This window comes from Gracilinanus agilis, chromosome 5 (genome assembly GCF_016433145.1).
Source record: "Gracilinanus agilis isolate LMUSP501 chromosome 5, AgileGrace, whole genome shotgun sequence".
Taxonomy (NCBI): Eukaryota; Metazoa; Chordata; class Mammalia; order Didelphimorphia; family Didelphidae; genus Gracilinanus; species Gracilinanus agilis.
The window spans coordinates 73,814,886-73,828,180 of record NC_058134.1 but is presented as its reverse complement, the minus strand read 5'-3'; the positions used below and the strand labels follow the sequence as shown (position 1 = coordinate 73,828,180).

At 36.9% G+C, this 13,295-nt stretch overlaps 1 protein-coding gene across 2 annotated transcripts in view; it reads left to right on the top strand.

Moving 5' to 3' along the window:
* The first annotated feature begins 2,601 nt into the window (after window positions 1-2,601).
* The window catches only part of ITGB1 (integrin subunit beta 1), a 29,271-nt gene continuing 18,577 nt past the window's right edge, over window positions 2,602-13,295 (top strand). For both annotated transcript variants that reach the window (XM_044677410.1, XM_044677409.1), the window contains exons 1-3: window positions 2,602-2,675; window positions 8,528-8,613; window positions 12,155-12,377. In XM_044677410.1, the coding sequence (XP_044533345.1) occupies window positions 2,606-2,675; window positions 8,528-8,613; window positions 12,155-12,377 (379 nt within the window). In that variant the 5' untranslated portion in view covers window positions 2,602-2,605. The remainder of the gene's footprint in view (window positions 2,676-8,527; window positions 8,614-12,154; window positions 12,378-13,295) is intronic.

The following is a 13,295-nucleotide window of genomic DNA, read 5'->3' as shown; positions in this document are numbered from 1 at the left end:
GAAGATAAAACTTACACTACACCTTAATAGCCTAAATGCAAGCTTGACAGGGTTTTGGGGATCTCACTGCTTGCTCCAATGATGTTCTCAGCTGTCCCAGGGTCCAGGGTGTTGGTACGGTCCACAAACTCCACTGGGCCACTCCAATAGGCTGTCACAGGCCTGGAGGGTAAGCTACTGATCCAGACCTATTTGCAGTTCCTCAAAATGCAATCCAAGTGGGGTTTCTCCAGTGAGTTCAGGGCACAAGTTCCTCCACCAGTAGCAAAAACTCCCAACTGTCCCAGAGTTCAAAAGCTCTGTGACCTTTCAGCCACATTCCAAAAGCCCTTAGAATGTTCAGCTCAAGCTTGCATTTTCCCAATATACTTTTCTAAATTTTTCACCTATCTACCTTGACTTATTCCTTATTACAGTACTGAGAAGATTCAGCTAATAATTGTGGCTCCCAAACAATCAGGGCCCAGCTGAAGGCTAGCCAGGCCCCACCTGCAGTTTGGAGTCCTTGCTTGTCATTTTAACATTGCAGATAAGCTGCAATTCCATAGGAGATATCTGCACCGGGAATATCTGGAATAACAGTACAGTAGGCATCCCTAGGAAGAGGGCATACTTCACCATGAGAGGCCAGGAAGTGGCTTCACATGAGAAGATTTTGAAGTCCAACCTCATGGGTAGCTGAGACTTGGGTCCTGGTGGCCTTGTCAAAAGCACAGGGCAAGTTGATCGTCTCATACATGGCAGTTCCTTGCCCTTATTTGGAAGAAGACAAAGAAACATTCAAGTCCAGAAGTGGTATGGTAGTTATAAATCTGCCCAGATGAAGACAAGTATTCTGGATTGCAGAGGGAACATAGCCACAGGAACAGGTGCCATGCCATTCAAGACGGTAGAGTCACAAATGGGATGAAATGATTTTATGACAATACCATTAAGTTAGGAAAGGGGCACTTTGCCTTAACAGTCACCTCATACTTCCCTAGCTTTTATGAAGTAATCTAATTCTAGTTATTAGTATGACCAGGTAAAGAAACACCAAAATTGAAATGGCACTCAACCCAGCCATACTCCGCTGTATTTATGATGCCCAGTGAATGGATGGCTCCAAAATATTTAGAGGACAAGAGAGAAAGCGAGATACTTTCAAGCATATTTTGAAGCACAAATGCAAGAGAATGTGCCAAAGCTTTGGACTCCTTGGAAATGATACAGCTGACACATTCTCCCTATGTATGGCAATCAAGGCAATGGGAATCTCTTTTTAAACAATCTAATATTTAGATACAACACCACAGTCTCAAACAAAAGAAGTTATTTATAAGCAGTTAATGATAGCTATAAATTAAGCAATCTTTCCATCATTAACTTGTATAAACAATTGCACCCTTAAGTGAGTTTGACTTTGAGCACACACTGATAATCATTATAAAATCTCTAATTATAAAACCAAGCAAAATACATAGAATAAAAAAAAATTTGCACTTCATCCAGAATAGAGAATAGGATATTTTAGTTAGCTATTTATTTAAGCTTGCATACAACTTGCATTACCAATTTTCAAAGAATTAGAATTTAAAATATTACAATCGATACTAACTACAACAGCTCATTTCATCTATTTTGAGTGCATTCAGAAGTTACTTTAATATTTTATAGTGCCTCAGAATCATCAGTTGGTTTATCAGTTGTTAAAATTTTGTGAGTACTATGAATAAAGATAATTGGGTATTTCTGTGTTGTTCCTCTTACATAACCTTGACAGTGCTTTTTTGAATTAAGCTTGTTATCAACTTAATTGCCATTTTGCTCCCATAAAAATAGAGGAGTGAAATATTTTGGTTATTTAGGTTCTGAAGTTAGTGCAGTATATTTAGTCTAAATTGTAAGCCTTTGGGAAACTAATACCCTTGTCAGATCCAATTCTGTGCATTTGACCTTCATAAATAAATCACTTTTTTCTCATTTTTTTCTTCATATCATTTACTGACCTCTTCTCTCCCCCAAAATTGAAAGGTTTGAAATAGCAGACAGTTGAAATCTTTTTGGAATGTTATATTCATCTCAGATATTAAAGCTTGCCTACTCAGGGTTGTATTTTCAAATAATTCAGCTGTTTTCAATTAATCCACCTCATAGTAATGATGTGGTTCTGAGCTTTGTGATCACTACATTATAGAAAGGAAGAATTTGGTCATCTTTAAGCCTGACTTCTTTTCCATGCTATTAACCCTATTTTGACTAGTGAATTTTAACAAGTAACAAATTACTTTCATGTCTAGGTGTTATGTACAAGATGGCTTTTGATAGCCTTCAAAATCATGACATGGAAAGCAGTCAACAATTTTCTATTTAAATATTTTTTAAGGTTATAAAGTGTCAGCTCTGCATTCTTCAAAAATTTGTTCTATTATTGAAATAACAAGAAATTCTTGTTTATATAACTTGGAACTAGTTAAGTAAGTCTTTTAAAAAAAAGTAAGACTTTTTTGGAAGAACAGAATCATGGAAATCATTGAGGGAGATCTAGTGGAAAAGGAGATGTTAAAAATTGATTTTGTCCTTTTAGTCCATTAACTACTTGAATGATCTTCATTTTATTTTCCAGATGAGTTTACAACTAATTTTCTGGGTTGGACTGGTCAGTTGCTCGATTTATCAAGTATTCGGCCAAACAGGTAAATTAATCTATTCTTTGTTTCACTCTAATAATGAATACTGGGATTTGGCTAGCAGTATTGCTTTTGTTGGAAACCCTTCTTGAGCTCCTGTTTAATCTGCACATATGATTCCACACTAATGACTTTGCATATGTACTTTCAAATTCTTTCTCCTCTTTAATTCTCTCCTTTCTGCTCACTAGCTCTGAAACCTCCCCTTTGCCGGATTTGTTAATCATTCCTGACAGAGCTTCCCAGTACAGCCAACTTTTATTACCGGGGGTCTTCTCACATGATATTCTGAGGGACCCAAATATTTCAGTCTCTTCCTTTCTCTTAAACAGCACAGTATATTTCATAGTATACTATCTCTGGAATTAGAGGATCTTAGTTCAAATACCACTTCTGATGCCACCTGTGAGACTTGAGGCAAGTCATGGAACCTCTAGGGCTGCAATTTTCTCACTTGTACGATAAAGGTGCCTTCCATCTCTTAAATTCATGATTACATGGCCCCAGCTTACCCAGAATATGAACTAGACCAGTCATTGTTTCATTAATCCAATGTACTCTCCTGGCTCTATCCTAAACTAATTCACCACAGCACTTCCTAATTGAACCCAGCTCAAACCTAGAGGCGGCATAATGTAGTAGAAAGCATACTAGCCCTGAAATGTATATAAGCAAGGAAGTAAAAAACTAAAAACCTACTTTATGTCAGGCACTGAGCTAAGTGCTGGGAATACAAATACAAGCAGAAAAACAGCCCTGCTCATAAGCAGCTTACATTCTACTGAAGAAGACAACGAATGGTGAAGGAGGAACAGGGAGAAATAAAGGTTCCCAGAAGAGGCAAGACGTTTTAGCCTAAAGAGAATTGAAGATATTCAGAGAGAAAAGATGATGTTTGTGTGGTGAAGTATGTGTGTTTAACCTATTGGAATTCTTTGAGGGGGCAAAGATACAAGGGGCCTTGGATATAAGCCTTTCATCAGAGGATTTTTAAAAAATTAATTTATCAGAGAAGGGGCTGAGGGAGTGGCACTATTTATTATGCATAGGGAAAAGTACCATAAGACTGATAGCATCATAAATTTAGAACTGAAAAAGATCTCAGAAATGTATCTTACATTAACATATCTGCTGATGAAATGTATCTACCCATCTAATCAGACCCCTTCCTTTTTATAAATAGTGGATGGAGTGTGAGACTTGGAATCGGGAATACTTGAGTTCCAGTCCTGCCTTAGACACTTACTGTGTAACTCTCTAGGAAAGTCACTTAATCTGTCTTCCTTGCTTTTCTCATCTCTAAAGTGATGATAACAATAGCCTCACCTCCCAAGGTTGTTGTCAGACTAAAATGAGAATGTTTAAGGTACTTTGCAAATCTCAAAGCACTTTGTAAATACTAGCTATTATTAGATGAGGAAACTGAGGATCAGGGAGATTTAATGACTTTTTCAGGGTCAAATCTGAACCAAGTTCTTCCTATTTCCATAGCACCATATTGACTAGTCAGGGTGCCCAGTTTCTGGTTTTGCTTCTGATGTTTATTCCCTGGTTGGCTAAAATTATGAAACTCAAGAAATAAAGGGTACAAGTTAAGTGGATTTTTTTTTTGTGAATGAACGTTAGGGAACAACAGGATTGCATGTAGTATCAGTGTCAGAATAATTTAGTTTTAGCTTTTTAATGACTTTTTAGTCCAATATCTCTTCCCAGTATAGAAATCCTTTTAGCATTATCCATAACAGCCCTAGTCACATTTGCAGCACTTAATGCCTGGGAACCCACTGCTTAGTAAGGAAATCTGTTCCACTATTGAATAGCTCTACTTAGAAATTTCCTTCTCCAATTTAGCCAAAATCTGCTTGCTGTGGTCCCAAAAGCCTACCCTCTAAAGCAAAAGAGATGTCTGTTTTAAACAGAATGAATCCACTCCTTTTTATCACACAACAAATAGCTTTTCAACATCCATTAAAGTTACTTCATACACAACCAATTTCCTTAAATATTCCCTTATTACATAAGTTTAAAATCTACAGGCTTCATGGTTACCCTCTTGGGGATATATTTTACTTTGTCATTGTTTCTTCTGCCCCTGCTAAAGTCTAGTGGAATTGGATCCAATTGCCCAGATATAGCCTAATGAACATATTTTTATACACAACTTCTGCATTAGTTACTAGTTATTTTCTGTCTAAAGATTTAGTCAACCTTCAGTTTGTGTGATGCAATTCAGTACTTACCATATCCAGTCCTCTCTCTCTCAATTAAACATACACGTGAATTATTAGTGCCTTTTCTTTTTTACATTATGGTCTTTTATGGATGACCTTCCCTTGTGACAAATATAACCTGTGAACAGAAAACTGACATAATGATTACATCTGACAATATTTGCAATATTTTGTTTCTATAATCTCCCTTCTTCCAAGAGGAAGCAGTTAACATTTCATTTTCTGTTTCCCAGGTCCAAGGTTTCTTCTGCTTCTATTGACTTATCTTGTATCAATTCATATATAGATATCTTCGATTCATCCCCTCTTAGGCCAATCATTTCATTCTGAATTTCTCATATTTTGTCATCATATTCATATGCTATAATTTGTATACCCAGTCCTCAATCATTTTTCTGGGGTTTTTTTGCTACCACAAAAAGTGTTGCTGTGAGTTTTTTAGCACTTAGGCACCTGTATTTCTGTCATTGACCTTTTTAAGGGTCTATAGCAGTGATTCCCAAAGTGGGCGCCACCGCCCCCTGGTGGGTGCTGCAGCAATCCAGGAGGGTGGTGATGGCCACAGGTGCATTTATCTTTCCTATTAATTGCTATTAAAATTTTTTAAACATTAATTTCCAGGGAGCTAAGTAATATTTTTTTCTGGAAAAGGGGTGGTAGGCCAAAAAAGTTTGGGAACCACTGTCTATAGCCATTCTTCTGGGTATATGTCTTCATTAGGTAGGACAACTACTTCAATGTAAACAACTCTTCAATGTCTTAATCCTAAATCTGTAAGAGGGGAAAATGGGAAATATTATGGTTGGACTAGATATTTAAGGTTTGGTCACCAGAAATTGATTAACTCAATTTCAAAATAAAATAGACCCAAGTCAGGATGGCTTTTATAGTGATTTATTTAAGTTAGGAAGGTTGAAGGTAGGGAAATTGAGAGAGAGAAAAACTCTGGCCCGGAGCAGAGGCCGGAACCAGGTAGAGATTCAGAGGCCCCAGCAGAGAGGGGTCACAGAGGTTAATTAAACAAGGCTTCTAGCCACAAGACCTCCTCTAAGAGACGTTTCCTTGCAGCTAGAACCTCCAGAAATGCCAAGGGAAGAGAAAGAGAATCAGCCTAACTTACCCACGTGACAATTCAAAGGGAGGCCATCTGAGGTCTCACCAGAGCTCCTTCCACACTAAGTTCAAAGCACCAAAAGCCACCCACAGGAAGTTATCATCATATTTAAAAGATAGCATCTTTTGTCACTTCCTGCGTCCACCTCCAGTTTCAAGTGGACAAATGACAGCCTCAACTCTGTTTTGGACTGCCCACAGGGTAGTCCCTTGTTTTTGATTTGCCACTTACTATCATGTGGGGGTCACAGATTTCCCCCTCCATACTTAATTCTAAGTTGGGTGGGGTGACTATTTCTGGTGGCTAAAGTCTAAAGAATGAATGAGGGTAAGCTAATTCCATTTACACAAACCAAATTTTTCCCTCTCCTCCCCAAGCCAACTTTCTTACTGAAGCTGCTAAGTATCAGCATTTATGCTCATTGGGTGAGGAGGCTCTAAAGTCTTAAAAGAGTTTCTCTACCTCTTGAAACACTGGGACAGGTAACATCACTTTTTGCTTCTGTTCCTAATGATGAAGAGGTGAACAAATGTCCTATGAAATAATGTCCCTTTTCTTTCCCTTTGGATACACAATGAAACCAGTTTTATCAGTTCCTTTATATGTCACAGAAACAAACCTATAAAACTTTTCTATGTGTTTGTTTTTCTCAGGTATTGACAAGATCCTACTGTTTCATATTTAATTTTTTAATTAAAACGTATCTAGACCCGGTAGGACAAAAATTGGCTTTAATGGTTCTACTTTAGCCCGAGGGCTCTTGGGTGTATGTTTAGGTCATGCAGAATTTCCTAATAGATATAACTGCTGAGATAACTTTGTTCAGTAATTCCCCAGTTATCCATGTGAAACAAGTCAAAGAGTGCTGGCCAAAGTCAAACACAGAGTCCACATTGAAATAGGATTTAGGAGAGATGGTGATGTCTTATGTATGCCTCTTTGCAAGTGAAGTCTCAGAGTATTAAAAGACCTCTTAAGTAAATGACCACTTAAGAGATCAGCCTCATCATTCATTCATTCAGAAGAAAAAAAAACAGTAAAATGGGTCACTTATTGTCAAAAGGGAATGCAAACCTGGCTGAGGATTAAATAGAAAGAATAAAGTAGAGCAGATAGCGTTTCGGAAATTACAAAGCATCTTTTAATGGTCTCAGACCACTTCTCTACACAGTCTTTTTAACACCAATATTTTTCTGATAATTCTTGCCATATGAGTTAAAAATCATGGAGTAACACATTCTGAAGAATCTTTCTAGTGGCTCAAAGGACAGTGAAGAAACTCAGTGGTTATAAGTAGCATGTATTATATTGTCAGCAGTGATTTACTTAGCAGAAGTAGCAAAGATGTCATCTAGGAAATATAAGTCCAGGAAAAGAAGTGGCCTGATTGTGTAGAAAACATGAAGGATAACCCATGAAGACCCAAGGGCTTTTCAGATATAGGGGATGATTGGAAGAAGTTCTTCACCACATTGACCTCACCCTTTATGGAAGATTCCTGGGATATCATGGATAAGAATAGCAGAGTAAAAAGGAAGAAATGATTTCTATTTCTATCACTGAAAGCTTGGGTCTCTGACATCCATTCCAGCTTCTGTAGAGACAAGACTTGCTCCTGCTGTGTCTCACTTACTTTTTCTTCTCTTCTTAGCATTCATTGCTACACAGGCTGATCCCCCTGTTCTTATTACCTTCCTAAGCTCTCTTCCTTTCCTTCTGTGAATCAATTTAATGCCAAAGTCAGATTTTTTTTTCAGAGTGGGAAAATGGTCTGGGCAAAACCTCTTTAACATTGGGTTCCCAAACCAGAGACAGAAAGCAACACAGGTCTCTCTTCCTTTTTCCTTGCCCTGCCCCCACTCCCTTTGCATGCACATTTTTCCCCAATGTGGCTGAGGAGGGACTTGCATCAGTCTTCATTGGAATTGGGGAATAAACAAGGAGTGTGGGGCAGAGGAGGAGGTTCCAGCATGGACCCAGGCACAGGCCACCTTCTCCTTTGGTGCTTCTCTGCTACCTGTAACTGGAGGCTGATGGGCGATAAGTGCCAAGTGCTTTAAGGATTGACATCTTCTACTTTTTGTTCACAAAAACTTTATATTGTCCTAGATTTCACTTTTTTGGTTCTGTGGTTTGTAATTGTTCAATATCTAACATATAATTTCTTCTTTGGGGGAGGGCAGGAGAGTAAGGGAATTGAGAGTCACTGGGACTTGGAGAGAGTATCTAGTTCATTGTCTCATTATGTGAACTAATTTTATCTTATTAAAAGACTATGGGATCATAGATCTTGAGCTGAAGGAAATTTTAGACTACCTAGTCTATCTCCCTTATTTTATAGATGAGGAAAATGAGGCCCAGAGAATAAACATCAGAGAGGTGGAATTTGAACCCAGATCTTCTGACTCGAGCACCATGAGTGGTCTTTCTACTATCCCATGTATAATCTAACATTATCATATTTTATGGTATCTTAATTTAAAATAACTTCGCTTTGATTTGATTTTGGACAGGTGGAAATGATTGCTTAAAAGCAAATGCAAAATCATGTGGAGAATGTATACAAGCGGGACCAAATTGTGGATGGTGCACGAATTCTGTAAGTAGTGTGAATTGAACATAATTTTTTTACATTAATTATGATACCTTAATATGTACTTATTGTGCCACATTCAAAAAATGTTTTGTTTTGCTTCATTTAGAGCAGGGGGGAGATTATTGCCACCCTATTCCTCTCAATTCCCAGCTTTATTATTCATAGCTTTTCTTATAATTATGTGCCTCATAAATGACATTGTTTCCCTGAATCTCTTATTGAATATCCCTCCTATTCTTCAAAATAGTTCATGTACTTTACCTTACCTACCATTCTAATTCCCATTGTAACAAATAAATTAATATAGAAGGATATATTTAAAGATATTAGGGTTTTATCGTAATCCATATTGGTAATTAAGCCACGTGCCTGATAATATCTAGTGCAAATACTGCGCCATACCTCTGACCCCAAGCTGCTTCACAGGAAAAGAGCCCATGTCCTGAGTCTTATACCTCTCTCTATGTAATCACACTTCCTGCCCACCTGTATTACGCAAGAGGAATCATGGGAAATGTAGTTTGTAAGAAATCTAAATGTCTACAGGAAGTTTAGATCAGGGATCTCAATATTAAGTTCAAGGAACCCCAAATTTCCAATATCATATTCTCCCCTGAGATCCAGAGATAAGACTGGTCTTCCCGATGGATCTTGTAAACATAATCAACTTTTAAATTACAGGAATTTGGGGATAAAAGAAAAGAGACAAAAACAATGATTGCTAGCCTCATTGACAAAAAGCCAATTAGGGGGCAGTCCCCTTTGGCATAAGTGTGTACATTCAAAACAAATGCATTCAACTCCCCATAGTTCAATCAACTGTACCCCAAAGTTCATTTTGGATCTTCATGATCCAGTGAAGGTTCTTCAGGCATTTTCATGGTGCCTTCTCTAAACAGGTTCATTGTCTGGATTCTGGGGAGATGGCAGATTTCTTATCCTAAAATTACTCTCAAGGAATTTAAACTTTACATTATAGATTATAAAACATACATTCCCTTCTGAGGAGAATTATACATTCCCCCCCTCCTGAAATTACTATCAAAAGAGTTAAACTTTTACATTACAGATTATAACACAGACATTATGATTATAAAACTTACACACACCCCTGAAGAGAATCAATAGCACATTCTCCCCTGAAAAGGCTACCCCAGGTCAGCTAAGGATACATGGCTGAGTTATGAGGTTGTATGAAATCAACTGGCAAAAGAAATTAAAAAATAAAACAAAATCCAAATAAAAGAGAAAAATTAACTTGCGAATGAAATGTAAAATGTCAAAGTCTTATTTGCAAAATGTAAGGAAAAATAAACTTATAATAGGTCCTCAAATCAAGGCCCAATTAAAATGATTTAAGCAGTTTGCAATTACCCATTCAGGAGCCAGGACTACAGAAAGTTGCCATTCTATATACAAGAGAAATAATAGGACCAAATTTGTGTGCAAGGGAAGTGTCTCTCCCTGGTCTGATTTGCCTGCACCTTTTCAGGGATGAGCCACAACGAGGCCAGCAATAATTACCTTTAAAAATGTGTATCCATATCTGGTCAACTATTAAAGTTTTCATAGAGCATTTCATTTTGCTCTCTGCTCTGCTTCACTTTTTATCTTGCTTTATTTTAACTTACCTAAGATAATGGGAGCATATATTCCAAGTAGCACGAAACTTGAGATTCTTTTGTTTTTAACTTTGAAATGCCCTAGAAATTTTGACTTTGTTATTAAGGAATAATCCTAATTGCATTTGATTTGACTTAATTAGACATTAATTTTCATTTTCTGGGTATGCAACAATTAATGATGAGGGAGTCAGGTCAAAAAAGGGGTGAAGCAATAGAGGGAACAAAGGTTGGCTATAAATAGACCATACTACACAGTGGATCACACCAAATTGCATGGTCTGATTGTTGTAAACACAGATACTTAAAGAACTCACCTAAATACTCACTGTATTTCTCACCGTCAGTTCTTGGCTAAACTGTAGATGAAGAAGACAGAGAAGGCTGCAATTTTCTAAAATTAGTCACTTCAGCATGTTTATAAGCACAAAGTTTGGTTTTCTCCACTTTCCTGACTGTAATGCACTGTTTCTGAAGGAGCAGTCCTTATTCTCTAAACCTCCAGCTATTCTAGGCATGTAGAGTTGGAAGCTGCCCAGAACCCTTTACTCTTCTTTAGGAGCAGTTATGCCAACCAACTGTTGGCATTCAGAGTGATGGTGGAAAGACTCAGCATACTTAACAGTTTTATTCAGTCTCTTTATAGTGTGGACTATCTGTAGAACAAGAGAAACTATAGTTGGGGATTATCCTACCAAACTATTTCTGAAGTAATTCACAGTTGGCTGTTGCACATGGTATTAAATAGTTCAATATCATTTCAGAGAATGGTTAAAGATATTTTTATATGACCCCTGTATACAGTCATAACCCTTTTGTTTGTTGGTTAGTGTTTTGAAAAGCTTCCTTTACTAATATACTTTTCTGTTTTGGAGGATAGTTTGAGTGTAATAATGTCTAGAAGAGTAAAGGTTTGATTTAGCTTTTAGATCTTCTGTTCCTATGTGCAGATATTCTTAAAACCGTATCTTATGTCAAATGATGTTTATATTCAGGATTTCCCCCCATATAATCTAGCTTGAAAAAATTTGCCTATTTTGCCTGATATCTGTCTCACTGTACCTTATGTAGTATGATAGATTTTATGGATATCTAACAAATATTAATTGATGGTCATCATCATAGCTATCATTTATATAGCTCCAACTGTGTGCCAGGCACTGTGCTAAATGCTACACTTAATCTCATATGATCCCCTCAAAACTCCTGGGATGGAAGATACTGGTATTATCTTCATTTTATAGTTGAGGAAACTGAGGCAAACAAGGTAATTGACTTGCTGAGAGTTACACAGCCAGTAAATGACCAAAGCCAGAATTGAACTCAGATCTTCTTGACTCCAGGCTAGGCATTCTTTCTATTGCACCACCTTGCTGTCCCTTTGAATTGTTATGTATTAGGAAGCAACAAATCAAAGATTCATTTAGGTTCTATATTTCTAGAAAAAAAAAAGAATGAAAATAGGATTGTTGAAACACACAAGTCAATCTTTTCTTATGTCATGTTGTCAGTGTGTTTCATTTCACACCTGTAAGTTCATTGCTTCTCTGCAAAGAAGAGAGAAATGAGCCTCTTTATCAGTCCCCTGAAGCCAAGATTCATTAGTATATTCACTTGAGTTTTGATGTCTTCCTGTTGCGTTTCCTTGTGTTATAGTGGCGTGTATATTCTCTTGGTTCTGCTTTCTTAACACCATATCAGTTGACTAAGACCTCCCAAAGTTTTCTTAATTTTTTATTTTCATTCAGATTATTTCTCCCTCCACCAAAAGTACAAACACTCATATGTGAGTAGGAAAAGCTTGTTTAAAAGCCAAAAAATTAAATTAATACCTGTAGTGTGTTGAATCTTTTGTTCAGTGAACAATATTGCAGCTTATGATTTTCACCACCATTTCTTATTTATATTTATGTGTGATTTAGTCATTTTTACAAGAAGGAATGCCTACTTCTGCCCGATGTGATGATTTAGAAGCATTAGAAAAGAAAGGCTGCCGTCCACAAGACATAGAAAATCCTCGAGGCTACAAAGATATCCGAAAAAATAAAAATGTGACAAATCGCAGTAAGGGTACAGCAGAAAAACTTCAACCTGAAGATATTACTCAGATCCAACCACAACAACTAACCTTGAAGTTACGTTCAGGTATGTGAGTCTTTAATTCCAGTATCATTAAAATTCTCATTGCAATAGCAATTTCATAGGTGTCATTGAGGACTGATTTTCTTATTTGTATTTTTTTTAACTGTTACCTTCCATCTTAAAATAAATACTGTGTATTGGTTTGAAGGCAGAAGAGTGTTGTTAAGGGTTAGGCAGTTGGGGGGGGGGGGGAGCAGTTTAAGTATCTTGCCAAGAGTCACACAGTTAGGAAATGCCTGAGGCCAAATTTGCAGGACTCTTGGCCAAGGACTGATTTTCATAAAGTGAGTTGGCATTCGTTTAAGGGCAAAGAGCACGAATTTAGTAATTAAGTTATTTTTAGCATATTCAGTAAAGAGATATCAATAGCTCCTTAATTTAATACTACAAAAAAGCTCATCAGTAGAGGTATTTGTTCCAGTGAAATAGATCAACTCTCCTATAGATGCAGCCCTACCACCAAGTCTTTAATTTTATGACTTACTATGACCGCAAATATCACTAACTAAATTAGCTGATTGGACCCATCAGAACTTGTGCTCCGTGTTTAAGGTTTAAAAAAAAAAAACTGAGGCCATCTTCATACCACAATGAGACCTCCAACTCTGTAGAAAAGGTCATGTGTAAGCATTACAGAGAAGGTATAAAAATGAGCAAATCAGTCTTCCTTCAAGGAGCTTATAGTCACTAAGAACTTATTCTGTCATAGTCATTATTTTAAACATTGTCACTTTGTCACTATGAAATATGATAACAAGATAATAGGGACATTTTTAGGAACCAAAGTGATATGTCAACACTTGCATCTATTATTATGTTGTAATCCTGTTTTCTAGTAGTGTAAAGGAATTTTTTTTAATATCTGTATCAATCAATGACAGTATTAAAACCATAGACTGTTAATGGAAATGGTGATAAAAG